At 49.1% G+C, this 15,643-nt stretch overlaps 1 protein-coding gene across 6 annotated transcripts in view; it reads right to left on the minus strand.

The window, feature by feature from the left end:
* Positions 1–15,643, minus strand: part of CDHR5 (cadherin related family member 5) — a 440,889-nt gene that overhangs the window by 300,640 nt on the left and 124,606 nt on the right. For all 6 annotated transcript variants that reach the window (XM_069223085.1, XM_069223084.1, XM_069223083.1 and 3 more), the window contains exon 5: positions 12,220–12,309. In XM_069223085.1, the coding sequence (XP_069079186.1) occupies positions 12,220–12,309 (90 nt within the window). The remainder of the gene's footprint in view (positions 1–12,219; positions 12,310–15,643) is intronic.

Raw genomic sequence — 15,643 nt, forward strand, 5'->3', positions numbered from 1 at the left:
TAGAGTAAAGGAGTCCCACCAATCACCCATCCCTTACAAGCACTCCCCGAAGGTAGGACCAGTCCACTGTATCAAAAGCCTTCTCAAAGTCCAAGAGAAGGAGCACCAGAGGAGAGGTCAGGAGGACCCGATTGGCCAGCGCCACGTGCAGTTGCCTAATGCAGTGCCTGGTACTTCTAGCAGGCATAAAACCGCATTGGTCTGGGTGGATCAGCGAGGACAACACCCTTTTCAATCTGGTGGCCAACACTGTAGAAAAAATCTTGAGTTCAGTATTGAGAAGTGATATAGGGCGGTACGCAGAGCAACTCCGTGAGGGGGGGCTAGTTTTGGGAATCACCACGTTGGTAGGTTGGTCCAAAGCCGGGGGGAAACTACCAACCTTTTCAGCCTCCTTGAACATGGCTAGGAGGTGGGGAGTTAGGGTGTTGTGAAATTTAGCGTAAAATTCTGCTGGGAAGCCGTCTGGACCGGGCGTCTTGTCTGCAGCCAACTCAGATATAGCTGCTGCAACCTCCATGAGGCCGATGGGTTTGTCTAGGTCCCGATTTTCCACTGTGGAGATTCTGGGAAAGGACACCTCTTCCAATAAAGGGGCCTCACTCTCCACCTGGGGCCTAGGCCACTCTTCGTAGAGTTTTTGATAGTAGGTGGCGAACCTCTGTGCTATTTCGTACTGTGTCCTAAAAATGGTTCCCGATTCATCAGCGACCTTGGGGACCACTCTGCCTGCTATCGGTCTGGTGGCAAGCCAGTGTAAGAGCTTTCCGCTTTTGTCCCCCCACCCATACACACAGGCCGTTCAGGCTCGGCCACATATGCTTTGCAGTCTCGAGCGTGAGGTGTCTAATCTCTTCCCTGACCACAACCAATTGCTGCATGACCACCACACATGTAGACCCGGCAAGCTGGCCCTCCAGGAGCACTGACTTAGCCTCGAGTGCTGATATCTGTTTACTATGTGTGCGTAACCGCACTCGAAGGAGCTGCCTGGCATGCACTCTGAGGGTGGCCTTGCAGGCTGCCCAAATTGTACCCGGAGATGGCACAGATCTCAGGTTTAAAGTAAAAAAGTCAGAGAGCTGGTCTCCGAGGGCCTCAGCATACTCACTATCCTACAGGAGCGAGGCATTGAGCCGCCATATTGGGCATCGGGCAGCGTCAATCTCGTCCAGCTGAAGAATGAGTGCTGCATGGTCCGAGACCCCGTCGGGGAGAACCTCCACTCCCAAGACTCAGGATATATCAAGGGCTGGCACAAGAAAAAGATCTATCCTTGCATGAGTATGGTGTGCCACTGATGTGTGAGTGTAGTGTCGTTGTTGGGGATGCCAAGTCTGCCACACAATGCAGAGACCCAGGCCCTCCACCCATCTACACAGCCCAGTCGCCCAAGCTACACAGCTCGAAGACGAGGGCCCGGCGATATCAACTTCGGGGTCCATAACAGAGTTGAAGTCCCCTCCCAGTATGGTTAGACCCAGAGGAAGACCCACCACCACGTGCTTGAGGGTCACAAGAAATCGTTCCTGTGCACCTGGAGGGGCATAGGCACTAAGGATATTGACTGGGTGGCCCCGAGCAGGCCGGAGACCGCCACATATCTTCCTTTCGGATCCAACCGGGAGACTGTGACCACCATAGGTAGGGAATGATGTAACAGCACAGCCACGCCCCTCGAGAATCCTGCATGGTAAATCCTGGCGTATCCCCCCTCATGAGCATAAGGCAACTGGTACCAAGCAAATGGGTCTCCTGGAGCAAGACCATGGATGGAGCAAAGCGACGGATGGTGGAAAAGACCGTGGACCATTTAATGTTGTCCAGGATCCCATTCACATTCCAGGAGAGGACCCGCTTGGTGCGTTCTGACATTATACGGAATCAGTTGTTTTGTGTGGAGTGTGTCCATCTGAACGTCCCACTGTGACCAACTAGTCAAGAAGAGGAAAACATAACCCAACTCCAACCATGGACAACTATGAATCAACAATCCCCCAAGTCCCCCCAACTGCCCACCTCCTCATACTTCCAACCCAGAAGCATCTTTCGCCCAAAACTGTGAATACAGAGTGTCAATATTGAGTGTGGAGTGGTGGACCCCTCCTTCAACACGGAGTTCTGCAATACAGCTGTCTGCCGCCCCACACCCTGTGTCAGGGGAGTGCCGTCGTCCATGCCCTCCCTACCAACACAAGGTTCAGGCAAGTCAATCGCAGGAGAGCAGGAGGGATTGACTAAGGTGCTCCCACTCTGGAGCCAAAACCAGTCTCTTTCCAACAGGGCCATCCGGTGCCCCCGCCTCCTGCGGGAACGGGTGCGTCTGCGTCTCCCCCATGCCCCTGGGGAGCCGCCAGGAATGGACTCCTGCCGATCATCCCCGGACCAGGGAGGGCCCCTTCAGGCCATCCTATGTTCCTCGGTAAGCCAATCCCACGCAGCTTCTGGCAAGTCACAAAAGAAGGACTTTCCGTCAGGGAGAGCTTTGAGGCAAGCAGGAAAGAGGAGCATGTAAGTCAGTTGCAGCGCTCGGAGTTTCCTCTTGACCCCTTTGTACGAGCGGCGCCTGGCCTACTTCCGCTCCCTCTGGAAATCCCACGAAGTGCAAGTTGTCATGTCTAACACAGTTCTCAGCATCCTCTGCTCTATGGTGAAGATCGTCCGTGCGAGTCTGCAGCTGGGCGGCCTTGGCCTTGAGGTCTGCAGTCTCATCCTCTGCCTGGGAGACCTGCTCCTCAACCTCCTTAATATGATCCGCCGCTGTCCGCAGGTCTTGTCGCAACAGGCCCACATCCTCCCACACCTCGCCCACTTTGGTCTCAACTGCCAACTGTGAGGACTGAATGGCCTGGAGGATCGTAGTCACCCCTTCTGCCACGGTAGCCTCCGGCGCCGGGTCACCCACCACGTGAGGGGTCATCTGCTTGGCAAATTGTTCAATGCGCTGCTGCGAAGCTGGCGGCTGCTTACTTGTTTTGTCTTTCCCCATGACTGTCACCGGTCCAGGTGGAGCTGGTGCGACCGGGACTCCCTCTGAAGATCCAGGCACCAATTGTCACACAGGGAACCCACCGCTGACACACCCCGGGTTTCCCGGGACCACTCTCCAGCAGGCGGCCGGGCCAGCTGCAGCTTCTTTGGGGACCGGGCCGATCAGAGTCTGCCAAAATGACGATATTCCACCGAGGTCATGCCCGGTCCAGGCACCAGTACGGGTCCCGCCGGGGGCAGGCCTCCTCCTCGTCCACAGCCTTCCACCACTCTCGGCCTCTCTCAAGGTAGGTCACCTCGCCACGGGCCCCACCACGCTCGCAGGTCCAGCAAACGTTGGCCGCCGACCTCTAGCTGTTACCCCCGGGCCACTGCGGATCCAACGTGGCCTCGGTATCTTCAGGGGGGGGCCAGCAGACCCCCCCTCCTCCACAAAGTCTGCCGGCACCCCTCCGCCGCATCTCGCTGTCTTCGTGGTGCCCTGATCGGGCCCGCTGCGGCCGGTGCCAAGCCAAGTGGGCCACCAGGACCAACACCAGCCACCGCACTGCTTCCAGCCACCAGGCGGGACCGCCCGACTTCCCGTCAGGCACCGGCCCCTTCAGGTTCCGGGGCCCGACTGTGCCACGTGGCGCGGGCCCCCTCTTCACTGCCAATGGCGACCTTGCGTCCCGGCTGTGGCACAGGCCTCTGCTCACGGTCCGGGAGGAGGGCAGGGCAGTCCCCGATGTGTCCACGGCTCCATGTGGCCAAAAGTGCCAGTCAGGACCAGCGGCGCCTCACGTCCAAGAGGTGCCGCCACGAGCACCGCCAGCCACCTCAGAAGGCTGCCACAGCCTTGCCGACGGCCGGCTCCACTTTGTGGGCCTATGATGCAGGCCACCGGCATCGGCCCCAAACAATCGGGCCCCGGCCCGGATCCGCAGGGGACTCGGTCCTCCCAGCCACCTCAACCGACTCTCACACAGGTGGGGGAACCCTCAGGCACCAAGCAGGCACGGAGACAGCCGGGCATTACGAGGCAGATGACGGAGGGGTCCGGAGCACTCTTAGAGTGCGACCGCCATCTTGATGCCCGTAGCCACACCCCGAGAAAAACAATGTTAAAGTGACAGCCCAGAATGGTATGCAAATAATTCCACTTGTTGTACATATGGAATGGAAAGAAAGTCATTATGTCAGGGTTAACTAAAGATTTGAAGTTAGTATTGAATGCAAAAGCCAAACTTAGTGATGTGGATGGAGATCCTATTGTTATGCCTGAATGTGCTGTACCCCAAATGGCATAAAATTGAAGGTATTGGCGGACTATGGATCGCCTTATACCATGGTTTGTGACACAAATTAGTTTGGAGAGCAAAACATTTCTCTTTTTGCCACCTGATAATAATCCTGTATGGTATGAAGGAAACACAATGTATGTTTTGGGGTATGCTGTGATGAAAATAACATTCAAAGACAAAGGCACAATTGGGAAGGTATATGTGGCCAAAAGAGGTTATGATCTATTGGGGTGGCATCACCAGAGAAACATGGATGTCACACTCAATCTAAATGCATTACAGTGAGTTATTACCATGTAGTACAAACGTAAAGATATTTTAAGACAGTTTCACAAAGTATTCAGTCAGAAGTTGGGTTTACTCAAAAACTTTGAGCATAAGATCATTTTGAAGAATGGTGCATCACCTTGTGTGCATAAAGTCAGGAAGGTTCTGAATCTTATGTGGGAGCTTCTCAAAGAAGATGTTCAAAGATTAATATCTGGTGGAGTGATTGAGGAAACTGAATCCTTGGAATAATTGGCTCTGGTTGTGTTGGGCCCAAAGGATCAGTGCAAACACATCCGGATGTGTGTTGACATTAGGAATTTGAATAGGCATATTTGGGTAGATCAGCAACCACTTTCAATTATCTCAGAAACATTGAAGATGTTAGGGAGTGCCAGTGTATTTAGTGTAATGGGTCTATCGCCCGCTTATCATCAAGTTAAGTTACGTGATGAATCAATGCACCTTATCTCATTTGATACACCCATTAGTGCCTATCGTTTTATCAGAATGCCATTTGAATTAGGGTCAGCCACTGCTTGTTTACAAATAGTAAAGGAAAAAGTATGGGAAGGAGTAAATAATATTCTGGTTTTTCAGGATGACATCCTAATTTATGGCAAAGGTGTGCCTGAGCATGATGTTACATTTAAAGTAGTGTTGGAAAAACTGGCAGAGTCTGGTTTAACCTTTAAAAAAGGATAAATGTAAATTCATAAGAAGTTATGTGTCTTATTTGAGTCAGACAACATCAGCTGATGGGATTAAACCTAACTTTGAGTTAGGTGATTCTATATTGAAGGCTCCTTCCCAGTAAGATAAAGATCAAGTTAGATTTTTCCCAGGAATGGCAGAGTTTATATTCAAAGTTTGGCCAGAATTTCTCCAGTCTAGCTCAGCCCATCAGGTCTCTACTTAAGAAAGGTGCCAAATGTATTTGTTTTTCAAAATAATTAAATAAACATCAGTAAAAGGCCTACTTTAGGATATTTATGATGTGATAAAAAAAACATTCTTGACCAATGCACCCCTAGAATTCTTAGGGGCTGCGATGTCAAAAAGTAATGGCAGTGAGGAGTATATGATGGTATTGTGGGTTCTCTTTAGTACCTAGGTTGGATACCCTTATTTTAGCCTTGGGCCCATTGCTTGTGCCCTTTATACTTGGACACATGTTTACTTCATGTTCATATTTTCTATTGCAGCTTGTTTTTAGCTAATAGTTTTTGTATTATAATCTGCTGCTTCATTCGGAGAAGACATAGTTGTTTGTGCTGCACATTTTATCATCCATTTGTACACAATGCATTTTGTGCCCTGTTCAAGGCTCTCATGTTCGGTATATAGCATTCTATTGCATGTTGTCACTCAAGGAGCTCAGAAGTCAATCCTCCATTTCCATACACATTAGTATGGTAGGCATGTTCTTAGAACACTGCATAGTTCATTATATAAACATCATATAGGCCTAAGGGGGACAGAGGGCATTCCAGTCAGGTATTCCTGTGGAGAAGTGTGGCTCAATGGTTAGAGCGGTAGACCCTGATGCACAAATCTGGCCCGGGACCAGGGTTCAATTCCCGCCTCGGTGGGTCTTGGGCTCAATTTCCTCGGACCTGATAATTCTTGCATCAGTGCCTAGTCCAATTCATGGGTCCCACTCTGTAACTCTGGGCAATAGCTTGCTTAATCTCCACAACGGCCCCAACAGCGCTTGGTTGCCAGGAGTGGGCACCTCACAGGGAAAAGCCAGGAGGGGTTCCACAGCAGTATGCATACAGCGCCTTGAGACCCTAACGGGTGAGTAGTGTGCTATACAAGTACGAAGTTTACAGTCATGACCATCCTGAAATGCACATCATTCCACTGACAGCTTTGCTTATTTCGGTGCTGACTCTTCAGCCACCCGTTAAGACTGCCATCCAGACAGCATGCAGAGCCTTGCCAGCTTCTTCAGGTATGGGGTCGAGGTCACTCCCTAGGAACAGGATAGTCAGAGGGGTTGCCATCGCTATGCTATCAAATCTTATACATAGGGATTTAGATAGGAATCTCCACGCTTTTAGGATCATACAAAAATGGTGGGGTTGTTTATCTCCTTCACAGTTATTGTAATGATGATCGCCGTTTTATGTTTCATCTACCTAATTATTGCAGCTCATGCTTTTTATACTAGGATGCAATTGCTTCAATAAATCCATTGCAATCCAGTTTAAATCTTGTGCCCTGCCTTGGCATGTGTGAGTCTTTGAGCAACTGAGTGAAAGGGGTATGATTTGTATTCCATGACTTCCCTGACTGTCAGAGTGTCAGGTTCAGGTTGCCACAAATCACCGATTCCTTTCCAGGGTTGGGTCAGACACTGCGGGCTAGCCAGGAATTAAGCCAACAGCTTCCGGGCAGTGTGGGACTGATTCAGTCACCCACACTCAGTGATGCTGCAGTTTTATTACCATAATAAGAACGGCATGACAGTGGCATTTGCCTCTCGCTCTCCGAAGGGAGCTGAAGAGTGGTAATCAGTTGTGGAAAGGGAACCCTTGGCATGTCCTTGGGCTATTAAACATTTCAAACTTTATTTGTGGGGTTGGCTCCTCGTGCGTTGTTCTGATAATAGACCATTGGTACAATTGTTTGCTATGAGAAAAGATGATGAAAACACTCCTAAAATCAATAGATGGGTGGAGGGAGGAAGTGATTTTAACTTTCTTATCGAGCACATTTCTGGTAACAGGAACTGCATTGCAGATTGTTTACCTAGCCTTCCCATAGAAAATGAGGACAGTCTTTAGGGATGTCATGAGTTGGACCAAATATATTGATACAAAAGCACAATGTCTTAAGGAGTTCTTGTAAAAGGAGGGCCAGAATACAGGCCCCATCCATAAAATTGTTTCGATTTAGGAATGTCCTCGTTGAGTTGAATTGGTCAGGTGATGAGGTGTTCAGGTGTGAAAGAGTTAGGTCAGTGGGAGGGAGCTATATTGATGGCCAGGGTTAAATTGGCAGGTTGAGGAAGTAGTTAAAGAGTTGGATTCCTGCACCCAAAATTATAAAAGCAAAACAGTTGTTAGCTCAGCACTATCACCAGTGTGGGTTTCAAGGGAACCATGGAAAAAGTAAAGGTTAGATTTTGTAAGCCCTCTCTGTCTTTTGCAGGAGAATGACAGGTATGTCATATTTATTGGTGGACTATATATCTAAGTGGGTAGTGACGAAGGGGCATATTTACAATTCTTTGATGCAATGCAGGTCAGTGCCGCAAGCCTTCTTGCAGAGCTGCCCTGCATCAAAAGAAAAGGGCAGGAATGCAACATATTTATATGATATGGCACATTCCTGTCCTTTTCTCCTGCGTGGGTGCGCAATGGGCTGCCATGCTCCAACACAGGCACCCTTACACAACTGTGCAAGGGTGTCTGTGTTGCAGGGATGACTGTTTTTGTGCAGGAAGAGACACCTTCCTGCACAAAAACAATCACATGAGGTGGTAGAAAAAGGAGAAAAGAGGAGAAGTAAAGGTATTTCTTCTTGTTGAGCCTCCCTTACACCTTCCTTGGGGAGGTGGTGCCTTTTGACACATTCCCATATTTACAAAATCTCATAAATCTGGAAATGTGTCAAATGCCATGAGTGTTATGTGGAAGCACTCACCGTAACGCCCATGGCATGCCTCCCTACCCCAGGGTGAGGCAATGCAGCAACTTGTGCTGTGTTGCCTCAGTCCAAATCTACAAGGCCCTGAAAAGTCATGCAGGGTGGCTTTTCGTGGCCTTGTAGATATGGCCCTGCAGTGTGCACTGCCAGAACGTCATAAAAGTGATGTTCTTGTGGCACACATGGACTTGTAAGTATGCCGCTAAGTGTCCGAGATCTCTGGATACAAATGTTGTAATTGAAATCCCAAAATGTGAATGCATGAGACGGAATACCCAACTGTATTGTTACTGATAATGGAGTCCAAATTATGTCCCAGGAGATGCAGGAATGTCTTAAGGGCTTTCCTTAAACATCTCAGAGTTGCACAATTTACCCAAAAAGCTGCCCGCTTAGATGAACGGACGAATAGATAGGTGAAGTCTCATGGGACCCCTTCCCCTTTGTGAATGGCAAAAAAAAATTTTTTTCAGAGCAGGCAGTGGTCCTATGGACCACTGCCTACTCTGAAAAAACCGAAACAAAAGGGTTTTGGAATGTTTTGGATTTGCAGCTCGTTTTCCTTTAAGGAAAACGGGCTGCAAAAAGAAAAAAAAAACTGCTTTATTCAAAAGCAGTCACAGACATGGTGGTCTGCTGTCTCCAGCAGGCCACCATCCCTGTGAGTGCTTTGACTCGCTATGGGGTCGCAAACTGCGACCCACCTCATAAATATTCATGAGGTGGGTCTTTGCGACCCCATAGCGAGTCGCAGAAGGTGTCTGAGACACCTTTCTGCATTTCGTATTGCGAGTTGCAATTTGCGAGTCGCAAATTGCAAATCGCAATTTTATACCTACCTACATCTGGCCCTAATTTACCAAAATACTTCAGATTTTTATAAATTTTTTAAGACCAATAGCATCATAATTGAGTAAGTACTTTTAAAGTTATGATTTTCAAAATTTAGAAAATGTCTTGTTTCTGTGTGTAATTACGCATCATAGGGATCAATGGGAGAACATTTAAAAAATGCATATAAAATCAGGCAACGTGTTTACCAATGTCTCCTTCTGGTTTTAGGTCAAGGTCATCAAGATATCCTGTGTACCAGCTGGAGAAGTTCAGGCGGCTCTCAGTTTCGGCGGGATCAGCTACTGAGAAATCCTTGGAGTCGGCGCAGGACCACTGCCGGGTACCACTTGGAAAGGCACTTTAGAGTTGGACTTCAAGGTGAGTCCAGTGGGTCCCCTTTGAATGCAAGGGGTGGGAGACCCTTAGAGCACAGCTGGTTCTCTGGTGCAGGGAGGGACCAGGGAGGCCGGGTGCAAAGTAGATAGGTGAGCCAAGAGCTGTGTGCAAAGGTGCTCTTGGAAGGAGGAGGCAGGTCACTTTGAGGGTAGTGTGCAGATCAGCAGGGCCACTCCAGAAGGAGGTTCTTACGTGTCCTGAAGTCCCTTGACTGGGGCTTGCTCCTGGTCTGTTGAGAGTCCAGAAAGTCCAGAGTGGACTTTTCTTCTGGGTGTACAATGTTGGGAGTCCCGTACCCACGGCTATTGTATTGGTCAGCCACTGGAGACTGCAGTGCCACCAAACTTGGCACACTTGCAGGGTATGTCCTCTGAGTCCATCAGGTGGAATTTGGTATGGCTGCTGTGTCCGTTTCCTTTGTCAGTGGCCCATCAGTGAACTGGACTTCACTGGTCTTTTGGTCTTTGTTGCAAGAGAGTGTTGCCTTCACTCTGGAGGGAGGTCTTTGGGGATTTTTAAAGTCTGTCTGATGTCCGAGCAACCCCTCAGCGATGATTGTCGAGTCCTGGGTGCAGCAGTTAGGGTTTGGCACCTTTTTCTTTGTTCGGCAGGAATGCAGTTCTCGAGCCTTGGGTCTTCTTTGTTGCTGGTCTTTTTGTGTCCTTGGAATCTGATCTGCAGTTATAGGGGTGCCCACTAAATACTCCATTCAGTGGGCGTTTAGGGAAGTACCCAGTAGTGACCAATGGTTCATCTAACGTAGGGTGGCTATCCCTGATAGGCGATTTTCCTATGCAAGATGGAGGAAAATGAAATGGAGGGGTCAACTTGCACGCAACACCTTAGGGGCTGCGAAAGTTGGGGGTGACCCCTCCTCCTGTCCTTTGTGCATTTTCCTGCTGTTGTTGCCACCACAATTGGGGGTTTGCAATGGGGGCGCCCATCTGCAGTTAGCAGCATGGCTGGGGTCAAGTTTCAAGGGTGGTAAGCCCTCTGAAGCTCATAGGCAAGGCTGTGCACATTCCTGGGAAGGAGGTGCTACATCTCTGCCCAGGACGGGCTTCGTTCTCTGCACCCAGAGAGCACAGGCTCTCACCCAGGGTTTCAAAATCCTGTCTGGTGGTGGCAGGCTGGGGGTGACTATCCAGCAAACATGTCAGGCAGGGATGTTAGCTTTTGCAGGGGGCACCTCTAAGATGACCCCTAGGTATATTTTGCAATAAATCTAATACTGGTACCAGTTTGAATTTATCATTCTGAGTTGTTTGATTCCAAACACCCCAAGATGCAGAGTGGCCACCATGTTGCTGTACAACTCATACTGACCAGTGTCCAGCATATGCATGTAAAATGGCTGCTCTGTTCACTTACTATGTCCCAGGTTTGGCAGGGACACAGTACATGCATATTGCTTCTGCATCTATGGCCACACATGCAGTATAGTGCACCCTGCCTTAGGGCTGAAAGGCCTGCCAGACTTACCTTAAGTGCACTGTGTAGTGGACAAAGCACACAGTATGTGTTCCTTGCCAGTTTTGCAATTTAGGGTTGCACCAGGAATCACAGCCTGCAATGGCAGTGCTGGGTGCACTTTGATGCATGGTCCCTGACGGTGGCACAATCTGTGCTGCTGCCCTGAGGGGCATACTAGTATCTTATGCCCTTGATACCTTGGTACCATTTACTAGGGACTTATAGGGGCACTTAAAGGTGTCTCCAATTGTCCCAATGCATCACAACAGTTTTGGGAAAGAGATCTGGCCCAGGGAATCTGGTTAGCAGGAGCCCTGGGCACTAACAACTTTGATACCACATCAAATACCAGGCAATAATTGGGGGCTAACTATGTCAAAGGAGGCACTTTTCGACAATGACAAAGTCAGACACCACCTTGATAAGGAGGCTGAAAGCAGTGCTTAGTTTGTGATGGTGTTCACTACTGCTGCCCATTTTTGAACACCCACAATTATTTATGATACTTTACAACATGGTGGCTCTCTCAGTCTGTTTTTTAGCACAACAAGAGTGTTTCGCAATTCAATGTATTACAAAATAATAAAACTCCCAAGTCGAGGCCATCCCTACAGCTTGGGGTGACCTGCAATAGTTAAAATGTCTCACTTCTTTAAGTGAGTTGTTTAGTGGGTAATGCTGGGACTGCTATTCAGCAGCAGTGGCAGCAGCTGTGGGTGGTGACAACTATATTAGAATACCTTGGGCCCTCGAAATTATATTAATTGAATTAAGCACGGGCTGATGGAAGTGGCACAGGGTGATTTAGCTGTAATCAAGGCAGGCATTGTTTATAGACAACCAGGGCACTGCTCTGGGTAGATACAATTATGGAATAGTCAGGTTCCTGGCCGGCTCATGAAAACAAAAGGATGTGGATAGGGGCCACCATGGACTCACAAATAACTCTGATGTGGATCCACGCTTAGTGCTTGCCCGAGTCAGGCCCAACTGAACACAAAATAGTCAGAAACTTGGTCATAATCAACAAGAACCCAACAGCATTTTTGTACCACATCTTGTTGCATAATCACCCCCAAGTGAGATGTTTCTGCATCTCAGATGCACCTTAATGGGCAGCTTTGTAGCAACACACAATTTACGCTCACAAACCCCCCCACCATACTTTAATAAGCTGGGATAAAGGTTATTACAAGAATAGACATAAATCATTTATGCCAAACGTAAAAAGAGAAACATTCTGTTAAAAGGACTGACAAAACAACACCTTCATACTTGCATTGAAGTACACAAATTGTTAACTCAAAATGAAACTTACTGAGCTGGTTGCCACCAAGTCATAATAAATTAAGTCAAGGTCGGCATCTCTGGCAGTCAGGGATCCTAAGGAAGTGCCCACTTTTGTGTCCTGCAAAAACACAGAATGAGTTATCACTGCTTTCCAACAACCAAGATTAAACAGTTAAGAAGAGACACAACTGTCACTGAAATCCATGATTGAGTACCCCACTACATATTGCACTATCCTTGGAGTTGATGGGAAATAGAGTGTACATGAACTTAAATTCTCCTTACAGGCCTCAATTACAAATATTTTGTCATTGGTTAGTTCCTTGCCGCTAAATATACATAAAAAAAATAACGTGTTGATATTAATGGGATCGGCTAAAATCAACAGTTGAGTTTTTTCCTGAAAATGGAGAACAACATGCAAATCTTATTGCTTACCGCACTAAAAATTTGAATGTCCAGTTGGTTACTGGGCACCTTTCACCCAATACATTTTGGAAGGTTTGACCTGACAAAATGTATCTTTTGAAAATGCCAACATACTCATAATCATCCATCTCCATCAGCATGCACGCCCTCGCATCCACAGACTACACATTACTTGGGGGCCTGAACTTCTACCTCGAGAACACCAAATGACAACAACTCCAACACCCTGCTCGAAAACCTCACTAACATCGGCCTCAAGCAGCTCGTCACGACACCCACCTACTCCGCTGGTCACACACTCGACCCCATTTTCTCCGCCAGCAAATACGTCTCCTTCAGCCACACCACCAAACTCCACTGGACAGACCACCATTGCATCCACTTCTCCTTTGAGAAACCCACAACACACCATCTCCCTCTGTGGATTCCCCACCGCAGATGGAACTAGGTCACCGAAGACTAGCTGATCACCACCCTCTCCTGGAACCCATCTATAGATATCACCGACACCGACACAGCAGCCCGCAACCTCAGGCAATGAATCGACAACTGTGCCAACACTCTCGCCCCGATCAAGAAACCTTCTAAAAGGCACACCGACAGAAAGGCCTTCTGGTTCACTGCCGACCCCCAGGAATCCAAACAAACATGCCGAAGACTCGAGAAAAAGTGGCGCCAAGAACATACCGCGAACAACCACACAGCCTTCAAGATCGCCATCCGCAGACACCACCAACTTATCTGAACCGCCAAAAGAACCACCTTCATCGACAACAACACACACAGCTACAAGGAGCTCTTCAACCCTGGTGCCAACATCAATGACATCCCGCCATCACAAGACCTCTGCGAGTCCTTAGCCACCTTCTTCTACCGCAAGATCACAGACATCCATGACAGCTTCAATGCACAGACTCCCCGTCAATCACCAACACCACAGACTCCCAGGCCCCCAGCCACAACAGCCTTCTGCTCTCCTGGTCCCACGTCAACGACGACGACACAATCAAAATCATGAACACCATTCACTGCGGCTCACCATCCGACCCCTGCCCTCACCACATCTTCAACAAAGCAAGCTCCATCGTCGCACCCCAACTCTGGAAGATCATCAACAGTTCATTCGAGACCACCACCTTCCCAGAGACCTGGAAACACGCCGAGATCAACGCCCTCTTCAAGAAACCCAAAGCGGACCCAAAGGACCTCAAGAACTTCTGCCTCATCTCCCTGCTCCCCTTCCTGGCAAAAGCCATCGAGAAAATTGTCAACAAACAAGCCCTGGACTGGCTTCCCTCCTTCCTCACCGTCAGAACCCAGAGAGTTCGCCTCCCCCTATTCGGCTCTGAAGCCACCAAAATCATCTGCGACGTACCCCAGGGATCGTCCCTCAGCCCTACCCTCTTTAATGTCTACATGGCTACGCTCGCAAACATCGTCCATTCTCACAACCTCAACATTGTCTCATACGCCGATGACACCCAGCTGATCCTCTCCCTCACAAAGGACCCCGACACCTCCAAAACCAACCTCCAGGAAGGAATGAAGGCCATCGCCTAATGGATGAAGAACAGCTGCCTAAAACTAAATTCTGACAAAACTGAGGTCCTCATCCGTGGCTCCACCCCCTCCGCTTGGGACGACTCCTGGTGGCCTGCAGCACTGGGAACCGCACCGACCACGCATGAAACCTGGGATTAATCCTGGACTCATCGCTATCAATGACCCAGCAAGTCAACGCCGTCTCCTCCTCCTGCTTCAACACCCTCCGCATGCTTCGGAAGATCTACAAATAGATCCCTACTGGAACCAGAAGGACGGTCACCCAAGCCCTCGTAAGCAGCAGACTGGACTATGGCAATGCCCTCTACGCAGGAACCACGGCCAAGCTCCAGAAAAGGCTGCAACGCATACACAACGCCTCTGCATGCCTCATCCTGGACATCGCCCACCACAGCCACATCACAGCCCACCTGAGAGACCTGCACTGGCTCCCCGTCAACAAGAGAATCACGTTCAAACTCCTCACTCACGCTCACAAGGCACTGCACAACATTGGACCACAATACCCCAACAGACGGCTCTCCTTCTACACCACGACAGCTTCGCTCCGCTGACCTTGCCCTCGCCACCATCCCACGCATCCTCAGAATGACTGCCGGTGGCAGATCGTTCTCCCACCTCACCGCCAAAACATGGAACACTTTTCCCACCCACCTGCAACAGACACAGGACCTACTTACCTTCAAGAGACACCTCAAGACTTGGCTGTTTGAGTAGTAGCAGCCCCCCTCCCTCAGCGCCTTGAGACCCTCACATTTGAGTAGTGCACTTTACAAATGCCTTGATTGATTGATTGATTGAATTCCAGTACTGTGCAAAAAGTAGTTTGCATGGTTTTTGCATTTTATGAGACATGCGTAATCAAGCCCTTAGTTAGAATATCTGAGGGAAAAACACAATATTTTACTTTTCAACTGGAAGAGAATAAGAACAGATCTACCTACTTGTAACAATAGATTTTCCAGCTTGAATCTGTCATTGATTTGAATGTTATGCATTATTCGCCATCTAGTGGTTAAGCCCAAAACAGTCCCTATTTTTTCCTTTTTTTCCCCTTTGGGTGCAGACTAAGGGCCCAATTATGAGTTTGGCGGTCTTCGGGCCGCCAGACTTTCAGTGGAGTTCAGACTGTCACAGCTGTGGCGGCCGACCACCATATTACAAGATTGGCAGTCGGTGCCGCCAAAAGACCGACTCTCTGATCTCGATGGGATGACGGCAGTCGTGGTTGTAATCAGCCACAGCGGCGATGAAGTCAGCACTGCCGTGCTGATTACAACCATGTTCTCCGTCATCCTTTTAATGGCGGTTCAACCGACATGAAAAGGCTGGTGGAGAACAAGTGCAGGGGCCCCCTTTCCCAGCAGACAGTGCGCATTCGGAGAGAGCTAAAGGGCAACCTGTGCGACAGCATTGGACTTGGCTCCGAGTCCAATGCCGCTACACGTGTTCCACTGGGC

This window comes from Pleurodeles waltl, chromosome 3_1, assembly GCF_031143425.1.
Source record: "Pleurodeles waltl isolate 20211129_DDA chromosome 3_1, aPleWal1.hap1.20221129, whole genome shotgun sequence".
NCBI lineage: Eukaryota > Metazoa > Chordata > Amphibia > Caudata > Salamandridae > Pleurodeles > Pleurodeles waltl.